General features: G+C 41.5%; 1 protein-coding gene across 2 annotated transcripts in view; it reads right to left on the reverse strand.

Moving 5' to 3' along the window:
- The window catches only part of LOC131228522 (uncharacterized), a 77,504-nt gene that overhangs the window by 46,147 nt on the left and 18,182 nt on the right, over nt 1-13,175 (reverse strand). Inside the window, exons 2-3 of one of the 2 annotated variants that reach the window (XM_058224219.1) lie at nt 4,030-4,115; nt 2,595-3,509 (exon numbers count right to left, since the gene is read on the reverse strand). In XM_058224219.1, coding sequence (XP_058080202.1) covers nt 2,595-3,509; nt 4,030-4,115 — 1,001 coding nt within the window. The remainder of the gene's footprint in view (nt 1-2,594; nt 3,510-4,029; nt 4,116-13,175) is intronic. The other variant, XM_058224218.1, reaches the window with a different exon arrangement.

The raw sequence follows: 13,175 nt of genomic DNA on the forward strand, positions 1-13,175 counted from the left end.
TTGAGCTTTTAGAGCAAGCGATTAATTGTCCTGCATCAGATAGAGCAGGGAGTTGTGGAGCCTCCATGAAGTCCTTCTCTAATCCTTCGATTCTATTTGGTTTTTATGTTTTTTTTTTTTTTTTTTTTAGAGATTTAGTTCAATCATGTCTTTGATTGGCTAATCTCTTAGCTAAAGCAAAGAGGTGAAGCTTGTAGTTATTCTTGATGTTTTAGTTTACTTTGATTCAAGTATTTGATTTGATTGTTGAACAATTCATTGATATTTGGTTTGAATAAAGATTTATTTCTAGTTTACTTTGATTCATTGTTGACTCCGGGCACATTAGATGCTTAGGAAGGCTGAGAATAATTTCTTATCTATTTTGGAAGGGATTGATCTGTAAAATCCATTAATCTATCGTAGACTACGGGCATGATAGATGCTTTGAATTCCATGTGATCAATACTTTGGTGCATGATGTGGGAACCAATTCTATTGAAGTTCAATTCTGATTTGACATATGCAAGATGATTTAACCGCTCTATTATCCAGCTGGATAGGATAGGACTTCGATTCCAATTGAGTAACCCAATCAAATCAAGTGAATTAACATTAAGATATGGGAATAAGTGGATCCTTGGCGCTCTAGTGTTTTATCTCTAATAATTTCTTTCACGATTACTCCTTAACTCAAATTCTAGGAGTTAGTTTAGTTCTGGTTCTAATTCTAAAGTGTTCTACAAATCGCATAATCATAAGTCCCTGTGAGTATGACCTCAGTCTCATCGAGTTATTACTACATCACAGCCCTACACTTGGGGTTGTTCCGATCAACCATATCCTAGAAGGATTTGTCCCCCCTCCTTATCTTGCTCCTCGGTAGTAGTCTCCCCCAAATGTTGGACTTATCTCATCCTAGCTCTTCCACTTCCCTCGTCTCCTCGACCCCTTGTTTGAAAATGCTCGATTCGCCACATCGCAAATCCACGTATCCTAGGGATAATGACCTCCTTCACCTCCTCCCTAACTCGCATGTCCCTTTCTAACCAACCAGAATCCACTCTTCTTCCACCTCAACGTTTCCAATAACCTCCCCTAACAACCCCACACCAATGCCATTTTTCCCAGCAATGAGGTCTCTTTTACTTAATCATGATCAACTCCTTTCATTTTTCCCTCCATATTTTTAATCTTCATTGAAATTAATGGTAATGGTCATTTACAACGGAGACCAAGAACTACGCAAGTTAGGAGTAAATTGATTCAAATTAAGGTTATAAAAGAGCAAGGGAAAAGCCCAAAAGGACGTGGGGGGAGGTATTAAGAAAGGACTAGATAACCAATGGTTTAATTAAGGATATGGTCATCGATAGAATGGATAGGGTAATAGGATTCATGTAGTCGACCCCAATTAGTTGGGATAGGGATTAGATGATGGTGGTGATTTAAATCAATGGTAATATATTATCTCAGCTTGAATATATTGTTCCGAGTATCTATGATATTATCAATCATGTCACCGATATTATTGGTATCGCCAGCTTGAAAATACCAATAACACTGGTAGTATCAGACATTCTACGCATCAACAATATATCACCGACATATCACTAAGTATCACCAATGTATCGCCAATGTTTTAGACAGTAAATTCCAGGTGTCGCTTGTATCACCAATGTATCATCGATATTTCGATAATATCGCCAACGTATCGATATCGCCAAAAATCTGTTTATTAAAAAATTTTCCATTAATTTTTTTTATAGATGCATGGTTGTATGATGAAATGCATGTTTATATGTGTGTATGTATGCATGCATGGATAGATGGATGTATGTATATATGTGTACGTGTGTGCACATACATGCATGTGTATATATGTGTGTGTCATTTTATGCATGCATGCATGCATGCATGGACAGTTGGATGAATGGATGGTCGGACAGATGGATCATGCATGTGTATATTTATATGTATGTATGTGCATGCATGGATGGATCCACCATTTTCCCCATGTTTCCCTGAGTCAATGATACATGTTTTTAAGCCCCATTAAAGGGAAACGTATTATTTGATTCCTAAATATGCAAATATGCATATTTTTTGCTATTATTTGATTCTTAAACATGCAAATATGTGTATTAACATCTCCTTAAGTATACCCAACTTTCCCATGTTTCTCCGAGTCAACGTTACATGCTTTTAGGCCTCATTAAAGGAAGACAGATTGTGTATGCATCTTTTCTGCAATTATTTGATTCCTAAATATGCAATGTATATTATAGCATCTTTTGAAGTTTCATTGAGAAATTCCACCATTTCCCCCATGTTTCCCCAATGTTTCCCTCACCCAGCAATACATTTTTATGTATCGGCGATATCGATACTTGTTTTCCGTATCCCCAACCAACGACACATGCAACGATACTGATACTACAAACACTGCTTGAATATGGGACTCACTATGCATATCAAGCAACAGTGTAAAATAGGGAGAAAAGGCACTAGAAACAAAGAATCAATATTTGTGAAAGATGAGAACGAAAAGGCACTTCAATCAATATCAGAAATTTGTCTTCTAATGTCCTCATGGAGCAGGATAGATGGCTTACTTCCAAAGGACATCTGGCAAAGGATGATTTGGAAGCCTGCCTTCCGAAAACATAGGCAAAATCAGTGGTGAGACATGTTTTTGAGCATCTGCAGGGCATGATATGTATAATCCATCTTCTCGCTTTACGCTTATTGACCTTTCAGAGATTGAAGGGTTATACTCAGTTCGTGATGGTGATTTCTCAACATGTAATGGTTTTGAGGGTTTAACGGATGGTTGCTGCAGGATACCATTCTTAAGCCATTTGTCAGGAAGCACAGCAGGCTGAGAATGTCCAGAACTCAAGTTCGAACTTCCCTTCTGCAAACAACCTTTTGAAGCAGGAGTCCCCTTCACGACAGGAGACAGCACAGTATGTATTGGAGAAGCTCGTGGAAGCAAAGAACCCAAACTTCCCAGTTTTGCTTTGGCTCCTGATGTCAGCAATATGGCTTCGTTGGCAGGAATAAACTTCACTTTGGATGCTTCACCAACCTTGAAAGAACAAGCTTTCGAGATTGGGCGGGGGACAGCCTTACCAGGAGTTGAAATTGCTACAGGTGCATATTCTGTCTTTCCCATTTCACCATTGTGGGCCATGGAATCTTCATCTAACTTCCCCGGAAAGCTTCTATTAACTTGGAACTTCACTGGAAGGCTTCTATTAACTTGAATCTTCTCTGGAAAGCTGCTTTTCACTTGGGTATTAGTTTTCCTACTATTAGTTTCAACGACATTTTGCTTTTTTAGAGGACCATGAAGCTTCAAATCAAAATGAGATCCAGCAGCTACTGCAATGCGTGAAGTGTCACTGTGAGTCAGAGCACTATGATCCTTCATTTTGGGTATTGAAGGAACTGCATCGCCGCGTGATCGGCATTCTTCGCAGAACCACATGTCTGGAACAGCATCAAGTTGTGTTTGCATGCAATAACTGGAAATGGGAAAGCAAGTTAAAAGGGGAAAGAAAGGAATAACAACCACATATAAAAGTTTCACAAAACCCACATGAGCCTCTGCTCTTTCAGATGGGCTGTAGATGAACAGGCCTAAATTTTGGGCCTGACCACTCATTAGGCAGGTCACAAATGTGTTGAATGTAGACTGTTGCCAAAATCCTTTCAAACCATTAATCTTTTATACATGCCCCACCTGATAAGTTGACCAGCCTCATTTTTGGGCCAGGTCCTCCACACAGCTACTGCACATATCAGATTTCCTACATGCATGGAATTCTTGGTCATGTAAGGTGTGTGTGAGCTTAGCAAAGCTCGTTTAAATAAATATGTTAATATTTTAGCAATTAGGAGTGTGACAATGATATGGAGTCACATGCTTTTTCTATTTGATCAATGACTTCATACATTATTGCAGCATTAGCAATGAAAAATATGACGAGGTAAATTACAAAAGGAATTTTTAAAAAATGAATAAGGAAATTAGAGGGGCCATACATATGCTCATGAACTTGATTGCACTGAGAACAAGTAGCAATAGCCTCAGCAAAGCTACAGTCCCCACAGATATCGCATTGTTTATCCTGCACAACGAAGTTACAACATTGAAGAGGAAGCCATGTACGAATCCTTCAAACTATATCACCCCATGCTATGTAACATGGACACTGACACACGTGTCCATCTAGACATGGATACAAAGGAACTTATAAAAACCCAATTCACTATATATATATATTAGTGTATAATTTATACATTATAAATATTAACACAGCTCAAGCATGCCAACTGGTAAAACTGAAAGTGTAACAAACATCCCCCACCATCTATGGGTGTTGTAAGAGAATCATGATATTAAAAAATGATTACGTAATGGCCATTATGCGATACAGGGCTGTAATGCCTGTTCTCGAAAAAAAAAAAAGGCTTGTTCCATTATAGAGCCAATTTATTTTATTTCTTTCAAAAAAAATTAAAAAAAAAAAAAAATTTGACTGTTACAAGACCGTAACGGCCATAAAGCTAGCCATTACAGCTAGAGCTAGGCAAAACAGATCCGATCGGGTGTATCCGACCCGATCTTAACCGAACCGACGGCCTAGATCGGTGTGGATCGAGTTAGGTATTTCAGATCCGAATGATTTTCGGATCAGGATTGGATCGTGGTCAATCCGGACCGCTCCGATCCGAATGGATCCGATCCGATCAGATCTGACCCGATCCAGAGACTGAGGAGGATTTTAATGGAGGATATCCAATCATTATTGTTTTCCTGTGGTGTGGTCCACCTGAGATTTTTATCCCTCTAATATTTTGTATCAAGCCTTAAAATGATCTATAAAAATGGATGAACGGCATCGATGAAATACATACATCATGGTGGGGCCCACGGATCACCGAACACAGGGAGTAGCCAATCTGTTTCCATCAGTATCACACACCAACTACTGCTGTAGCCTAGGCTAGCTGGCTAGGTACGTGGCGTACGAAGACGAGAATGTAGTATGTTGGCTACTATGAAACCAAAGTTTTTCCTTTTCTTTTTCTTTCTTCTTCTTCTTTATATATATATATATATATATATCAGTGTTTCAAATAGCGCCCATAGCGTAGCGGCTGCAGCAGGGGCGGCATGAAATTTATTAACTAGGAAGAAGATCTAGGCAAACCCCAGGGAAAGGCTGTTAGTAGCAATCAGGAGCTCCAATCTAGAGTCAGGGCTAGTTATCTAAAGAGGAGGATAGCAGTCAGAGATAAGCTCTCCAAGAATGAGGTGGTGGGGAAAGCCAGGCCGGAGAGGATGTAGGTGCAAAATCTCCGGTGCCTCTCGAACTACCAGATCGTAGGGGACAGAAGTGAGCATTCAGTCACATGTGGCATGCATGAGTCATGCGACAGACACCTCAGCAACAGATGCCAAAGGTTTTCAAGTCCAGTTCAAATATCAAATTCCAATAGTAGCCAGATGGCAGCAAAAGGGGGTGATGTTGCTCTATCTCGACTGCTTGATGGTAGGACAAGAAAGGAGGGAAAGGAGATAGACGACGTGTGTCCGGTGCATGATGCCTTTACGGGTAATGTGATAGTGGAGATGTTGATATCGACAGGAATGTTGACATTATTCAGGATATCGAGGGGCTGTCCGATAATATATGCTTGACATCTGACAATTATATCAACACCCAGCTATGCATTTAGGCTCCTGTATCAACAGCAACTGCATTTCTGAATCCAGCCCAGCTCCCACAGGTTCATGGCTACACCTAGAGGGATCTCTCTCCAGATCCTGGATGGCTGGAGTCTCTTCGTCAAAAGGAAGGAGGCAGTTCTGGGCAGGTTCTTCAGGAAATTAATGAGGATTTGGTGATATAGGTAGAGTCGGCTTAGCAGAAAGGGGATGGTGTTTTAAGATCTAAAGGGATGGGGGTCCTGGAGCTGAGGGGAGACAGTTGGGATTCAGTAGTGCTAGTAGAAGGAGATGAAAGTTGGGTGGGGGAAATGGAGGCAAAGGCAGGCCATATCACAATAGAAGCGGAGGAAGTAGGGAAGGGGTAGAATTTTTTGGGTGGGGGATGATCCCATGTGATCCTAGACCATTAAATTCAGGGAAGGAGATGGGAGACTCAAGTTAGCAAAAGAGCAACGGGTGGGTATGGTGGAGAAGACAACTTCAAGGTGATTAAGGTGATCCTTAAAAGAATTGAGGAAAGAAAAAAAGAATGCCAGTCTTCATCTTTGAAGCCGACTCCAAAGAAACCAAGGGCTCTATGGGAGTTACCAAAGATTAGATGCAGTATCAATTATGATCTTAAGCACATTGGGGAGGGTGGGGAGTCGGGCAGGTGCCTGTTGTCCAAATGATTATCCTTTGAAGGAATTTGAGAGGTTTGGGTAGTATAGATAAGAAAGGGCAGTGAGAGATCTGATTAGGGTTAAAAACGTTGATATCCTCATTGTTCTAGGGAAAAACAAAAAAGAGGATATTGATGCTATGTTGGTGCTGGAGTTGTGGGGTAATCAGTGATGCAAGTGGGATTGGATTAGTTCAGTCGGCAGGTCTGTGGGCATTTTGGTGGTGTGGGGGTGACAAGTTAATACGATCTGAATCCTACCAAACCCGATCTGACTCGATTTCCCTGACTGAGTCGGACTCGGTTCGGGTCAGGCCAACCATGCATCGGATCGGTCCGAGTCAGGTGACCTGGACTCAATACCGGATCGGATTGAGTTCGGGTCAGGTCATTGAAACTTCGGATCGGGTCGAGTTGGACCCAATCCAATCCGATCCGATTCGGACCGATGCCCAGCTCTAATTACAGCCACATTTACCATTATTGAATACCTTTAAGTGAATGCCTATGCACATATTTGAGTGAAATTGTAACCAAAACCTATGGTGGGTGATTTTGACAGCATGAAAAAACCAGCCACTCTACCAAAGGTGGGTGTGTTGAAAGGAGTCGCCCTACCAGCAAATGGTGAAGATTGAAAGTTGGTTAGAAAACCTTCCTTGGCCTGAAACTTTTAGAAAATCGAGTAGAATAAATCTCTCAAAATTCTCAGCAAATTAACTCCAAGACTACTTTGAGATTAAAGATTTCCGGGCAAGGGCCTGGTTATGAGGAAGGGGTTAAGCACCCTTCCCCACCCACATAAGTACACTTTCTCTACTTTAGTAGAATTGAAAAAGACAGTCAGTTCCAGTCCAATATTGAATAAAACTGATCATCCGAAGAAGGGAACTTCTAAACTGGTCAGAAGGAGTGAGAAAGATCACCTTTTTGGATAAGGGAATTTCAACTATTCCTGTCAAAAACTTTCCAGAGTGGGAGGAAACAGATTTGCGTAAGGTGTTTAAGGGATATGGGAAGATGATGGACGTCTTCAATCTGCAATGGAAAGGAACTTTGGAATACAGTTTTACTTTTGTAAGAATGGACAAGATGGGAGAAGTAGAAGTGGCGGTATTGCAGCTGGATGGAAGGGATTTTCACACTATAGAATATTGGTGCAGAGGGCGAAGTACAGTCCGGGAGTGATGAAGAGGATGAAGGAAGAGAGAAGAAAGAAGATGGTAGGAGACCAGGAGAAGAAAACAGGGAGCACGAGTTCGATTCAAATAGCACAGAGGATAGATCGATCATCGGAAAAAAAAAAAATCCAAATAATTTAAAGATGCGGTGGTAGATCAAGATGCAGGTCAGCTCTCCCATGAGGTGGCTCAATTTACAGTAAAGGAAGACAGCAAGGGAAGCAGGTGATCATGGAAAGAAGAATCAACTATGAGACCTATGGTGAGAGTCCATCTGAAAGTGTGTGGTGGGGACCTTCCCATCTGAAAGTGTTAAAAAGTTATGGACTACTCTAGAATGTAGTATGTTGGCTACTATGAAACCAAAGTTTTTCCTTTTCTTTTTCTTTCTTCTTCTTCTTTATATATATATATATATATATATATATATATATATATATATATATATATATATATAGATATTTGGATGTCTCTTATTAATTCTCAATCCCTCTGAAATTTATTAACTAGGAAGAAGATCTAGGCAAACCCCAGGGAAAGGCTGTTAGTAGCAATCAGGAGCTCCAATCTAGAGTCAGGGCTAGTTATCTAAAGAGGAGGATAGCAGTCAGAGATAAGCTCTCCAAGAATGAGGTGGTGGGGAAAGCCAGGCCGGAGAGGATGTAGGTGCAAAATCTCCGGTGCCTCTCGAACTACCAGATCGTAGGGGACAGAAGTGAGCAATCAGTCACATGTGGCATGCATGAGTCATGCGACAGACACCTCAGCAACAGATGCCAAAGGCTTTCAAGTCCAGTTCAAATATCAAATTCCAATAGTAGCCAGATGGCAGCAAAAGGGGGTGATGTTGCTCTATCTCGACTGCTTGATGGTAGGACAAGAAAGGAGGGAAAGGAGATAGACGACATGTGTCCGGTGCATGATGCCTTTACGGGTAATGTGATAGTGGAGATGTTGATATCGACAGGAATGTTGACATTATTCAGGATATCGAGGGACTGTCCGATAATATATGCTTGACATCTGACAATTATGTCAACACCCAGCTATGCATTTAGGCTCCTGTATCAACAGCAACTGCATTTCTGAATCCAGCCCAGCTCCCACAGGTTCATGGCTACACCTAGAGGGATCTCTCTCCAGATCCTGGATGGCTGGAGTCTCTTCGTCAAAAGGAAGGAGGCAGTTCTGGGCAGGTTCTTCAGGAAATTAATGAGGATTTGGTGATATAGGTAGAGTCGGCTTAGCAGAAAGGGGATGGTGTTTTAAGATCTAAAGGGATGGGGGTCCTGGAGCTGAGGGGAGACAGTTGGGATTCAGTAGTGCTAGTAGAAGGAGATGAAAGTTGGGTGGGGGAAATGGAGGCAAAGGCAGGCCATATCACAATAGAAGCAGAGGAAGTAGGGAAGGGGTAGAATTTTTTGGGTGGGGGATGATCCCATGTGATCCTAGACCATTAAATTCAGGGGAGGAGATGGGAGACTCAAGTTAGCAAAAGAGCAACGGGTGGGTATGGTGGAGAAGACAACTTCAAGGTGATTAAGGTGATCCTTAAAAGAATTGAGGAAAGAAAAAAAGAATGCCAGTCTTCATCTTTGAAGCCGACTCCAAAGAAACCAAGGGCTCTATGGGAGTTACCAAAGATTAGATGCAGTATCAATTATGATCTTAAGCACATTGGGGAGGGTGGGGAGTCGGGGAGGTGCCTGTTGTCCAAATGATTATCCTTTGAAGGAATTTGAGAGGTTTGGGTAGTATAGATAAGAAAGGGCAGTGAGAGATCTGATTAGGGTTAAAAACGTTGATATCCTCATTGTTCTAGGGAAAAACAAAAAAGAGGATATTGATGCTATGTTGGTGCTGGAGTTGTGGGGTAATCAGTGATGTGAGTGGGATTGGATTAGTTCAGTCGGCAGGTCTGTGGGCATTTTGGTGGTGTGGGGGTGACAAGTTAATGAAAAAAGTGGACACACTGGCTGCACGTTGGTCCTTATCTGTTTTGTTTGAATTGGCTGCGTCACTGAGGCCAGAGCTTTGGGCTAACCTGGGTAGGGTGCAGAATAGGTGGAGGGCTCCCCAAAGTCTAGGAGGGGATTTAGGGGGCGTTTGGCATCTCTACAAATAAGAGCTTGTTGGCTTACTTCTTTTTTTTAAAAAAAAATAATAATAATAACTTTTAGACTGTTTGGTAAAAGTCCAATCAGAGTGCTTATTTGTTTAGAACGTAGCAAATAAGCTCCGATTTTATAAGTTGGGGAGGGTTACTTTTTTAAACGGAGCTTATTTGGCTTAGGCGGTAGACATTTTGGACTAATTTTTGGACAAATTTGTCCTTAAACTTTCCAACTAATTCCTATCTTATCCTCTTCTCTTCTCTTTACAATCTCTTCAAGGTAGGCCCACATGATGAATGGTCCACATCAAAGGTGGGCCCACATAATGCGCGGTCACATCAAAGGTGAGCCCCACATGATGGATAGCCTGCATCAAAGTGTGGCCCCACATGATGGATGATCCACATCAAACAGGCCCTACCTGATGGATGGTTCACATCAAAAGTGGGACCCACATGATAGATAGTGGACATTGAATGTGGGACAACATGATGGAAGGTTGACATTAAAGGTGGGCCCACATGATGAATGAGCCATATTGACGGTTAGGCCTTACATGATGGATGGTGGACATCAAAGGTGGGTCCCACATGATGGACTATCCACGTCAAGTGTGCCCCACATGATAAATGATCCACAAAAAATGTGGGGTCCGCATGATAGATCGCCCACATCAAAGGTGGGCCCCTCATGATGAACGACTCATATTGAACGTGGGGCCCCACATCAAGGTGGGCCCATGTAATGAACAGTTCACATCAAAGGTGGGCCCCACATGATAAATGACCAGCATCAGAGTGTGGCCCAACATGACAGAACATGCACATCAAGTGGGTCCCATTTGATGGGCAATCCACATCAAAGGTAGGACTAGTGTTCAAGTTGTCGGCGATATTATCGAAATATCGCCGATAATATCGGTATCGCTAGTCTTGCGATACCGAAACCCCCTTATTTCGTTTCTCTTTGGATTATCGGCGAAATATCGCAGATATTGGTGAAAAATCGGAGATATCAGCGAAAATCTTAGATTATCGCCGATAATATTGAGATTTTCGCACTGTAGCTACCAACCACGATCCCTATCACGGGAAAACTATGGCCAACAACTCATAAATCCGTAAGAAAACCCCTCTTTGAAAAAATCGAAAAAAAATATTAGAAATAAGAAAACCCCTCTTTCGGAAAAAATATCGGAATCGAGAAGATCGCCTACTTGTTGATCGGATCGGAAGTTGGAGCTCGGAAGAACGCATCGATCAACAGCGCCCGGTGCCATTCCGTTCAGATTTTCAGGTTTGAAAATCCCCTTTCTGCATCAAGTCTCTTTCAAATATCTTATTTCTTCGGCGGAGATATCTCTTCCACGAAATTTTGGGGTTTTTTTTTTTTCTTTTCGTAAAGAAAAACCCGTAATAGATATCGGGATTTTTTTTTCTTTTCTTTTCTTACCAGCCTGATGAGGCATGCGCACTAGCCACCTACGCACATGCGCACCTTTGTACACGTGTCATGGGAGTGTAATCCGGACGGTCCATGTGATGTGGAATCACATGAAACCTCGTAGGGGCAAATTTCATACCGATCTAAAACTCTGGTAGGCTATAGAAAAGAGAAATGCAAATCAATAGATGAAACATTTTTCTTCTTTCATGGCCCACCAAAGTTTTGGATCAAAGTAAAAGTTGGGCCTTACAGGTTTCATGGGGTGCTTCATCACATGGACCGTTCAGATTTTAGACTCCCATCATGTATGATGGCCCACCAAAAAGTTCGCACCAGTTACATACAAACGCAGTGAGCGTATATCAACGCATTACACGGAAAACAATCCGCGCGTGTATAAAGGCAGCCCGGCCACCGCATGTAATGCCCACCATGAAATATTTATTTTATCCACTCCGTCCATACACGTTAACAGATAATTTCAGGCCTTTATATAAAAAAAATTTGAGGCATATCCAATGTTCAAATGGACCACACCATAAGAAACAGTTGAATTGAATGTCTATCGCTGAAAAATATTTGGAGGGCCACGTAAGTTTTGGATCAAGCTAATATTCGTGTTTTCCCTTCTTTCGTGTCATTTTTAACTTTTGAACGGGTTGGATTTCAAATAACGTTATGGCCGGCCTTAGGATAGTTTCAACTGTAGGAATCACTCTTGAACTGTTTTCTGTGGTGGGGTCCAGTGCAGATTTTTATCTACCTCATCCTTTCGCTCATGGCCTAAAATGATATCTCAAAATGGATGGACGGTGTGGATACAACACATACATCGTAGTGGGGCCTACAGAACATGGTGACATCACTTCAGTAGTCGACCGCTACTCAACCTGTCAGTATCTAAGCCGCGTCCGCGCGGATCGGAAACGGATTGGCTATTCCCCTGCCACCAGCCATTGCACTGTGGGTCCCACCATGATGTATATGTTTCATCCATGCCGTTCATCTATTTTTATAGATAATTTTACAGTATGAGACCAAAAATGAGGTATATCCCAATCTTAAGTGGACCACATTACAGGAAACAATGTTGAATGAACATTGACCATTTAAAACTTTTTGGGGCCATCCAATGAACATCTCGCCTCTTTTTTTACTGTAAACATGTCTTTGATAGTATATTAGATCCATGAAAAATGGTGGGACACACCATGATGATCAAGATGAACCGATTTTTGGGTGGGCCACAACTTCAAAATCAATGGGCAGCCGATGGAATACTTAGTGTACATGTGTGCTAGCCAAAAGAGTGGATTGATATGATTTTCATTCCAGTTGATCATCATGGTGTGGTCCACCTTTGGCATGTAACCGATTTTGTACAATTGTGACACTTTTGGTAGAAAGAAATCATTGTATCAGAAAATAACATCCAGGCAAGCCCTGGTTCAGTTGAATGGGGATAATTTCTTTAAATTTCTACTCAACTCCTATCTTTGGGCAAAAAATAGAAAGCTCCAAAAATGATATTTTGCTGATTGGGACAGCGCATGCTTTTTGGCCCCCATTAAATGAAAACTTTTAATTTAATGTATTCTTTTTTGTAAATTTTTCATTCCTAAATATGTAAATATATGTGTTTAGGCATGTCCTGAAGTTTCATTGAAAAATTCCACCATTTTCTCCATGTTTCCCCCTTTTTTTCCTGCATTTCCGGTTATCGGCGATAACGATATTATATCCTTATCTCCGGCCAGCGAAACTTGTAGCGACACCGACAACTCGAACACTGGGTAGGACCCACATGATGGATGATGGTCATTGAAGGTGGGTCCACATGATGAACGACCCATATTGAAGGTGGGGCCCCACACAAAGAATGGTGGTTGATACACATCTAATATACGACATACCGGATGGCCCAAATGTCTTAAAATGTGAAGATTGTAGTCATCCGTTCTTTTGCCATTTGGGGGATGGTTCGTCGATGATGAGATCCACCAAAACAACCATTTGGATTGCTCTTATGATAGAGTTGTTGTAATCTTTTA

The sequence above is a fragment of the Magnolia sinica genome, chromosome 16 (assembly GCF_029962835.1).
Source record: "Magnolia sinica isolate HGM2019 chromosome 16, MsV1, whole genome shotgun sequence".
NCBI lineage: Eukaryota > Viridiplantae > Streptophyta > Magnoliopsida > Magnoliales > Magnoliaceae > Magnolia > Magnolia sinica.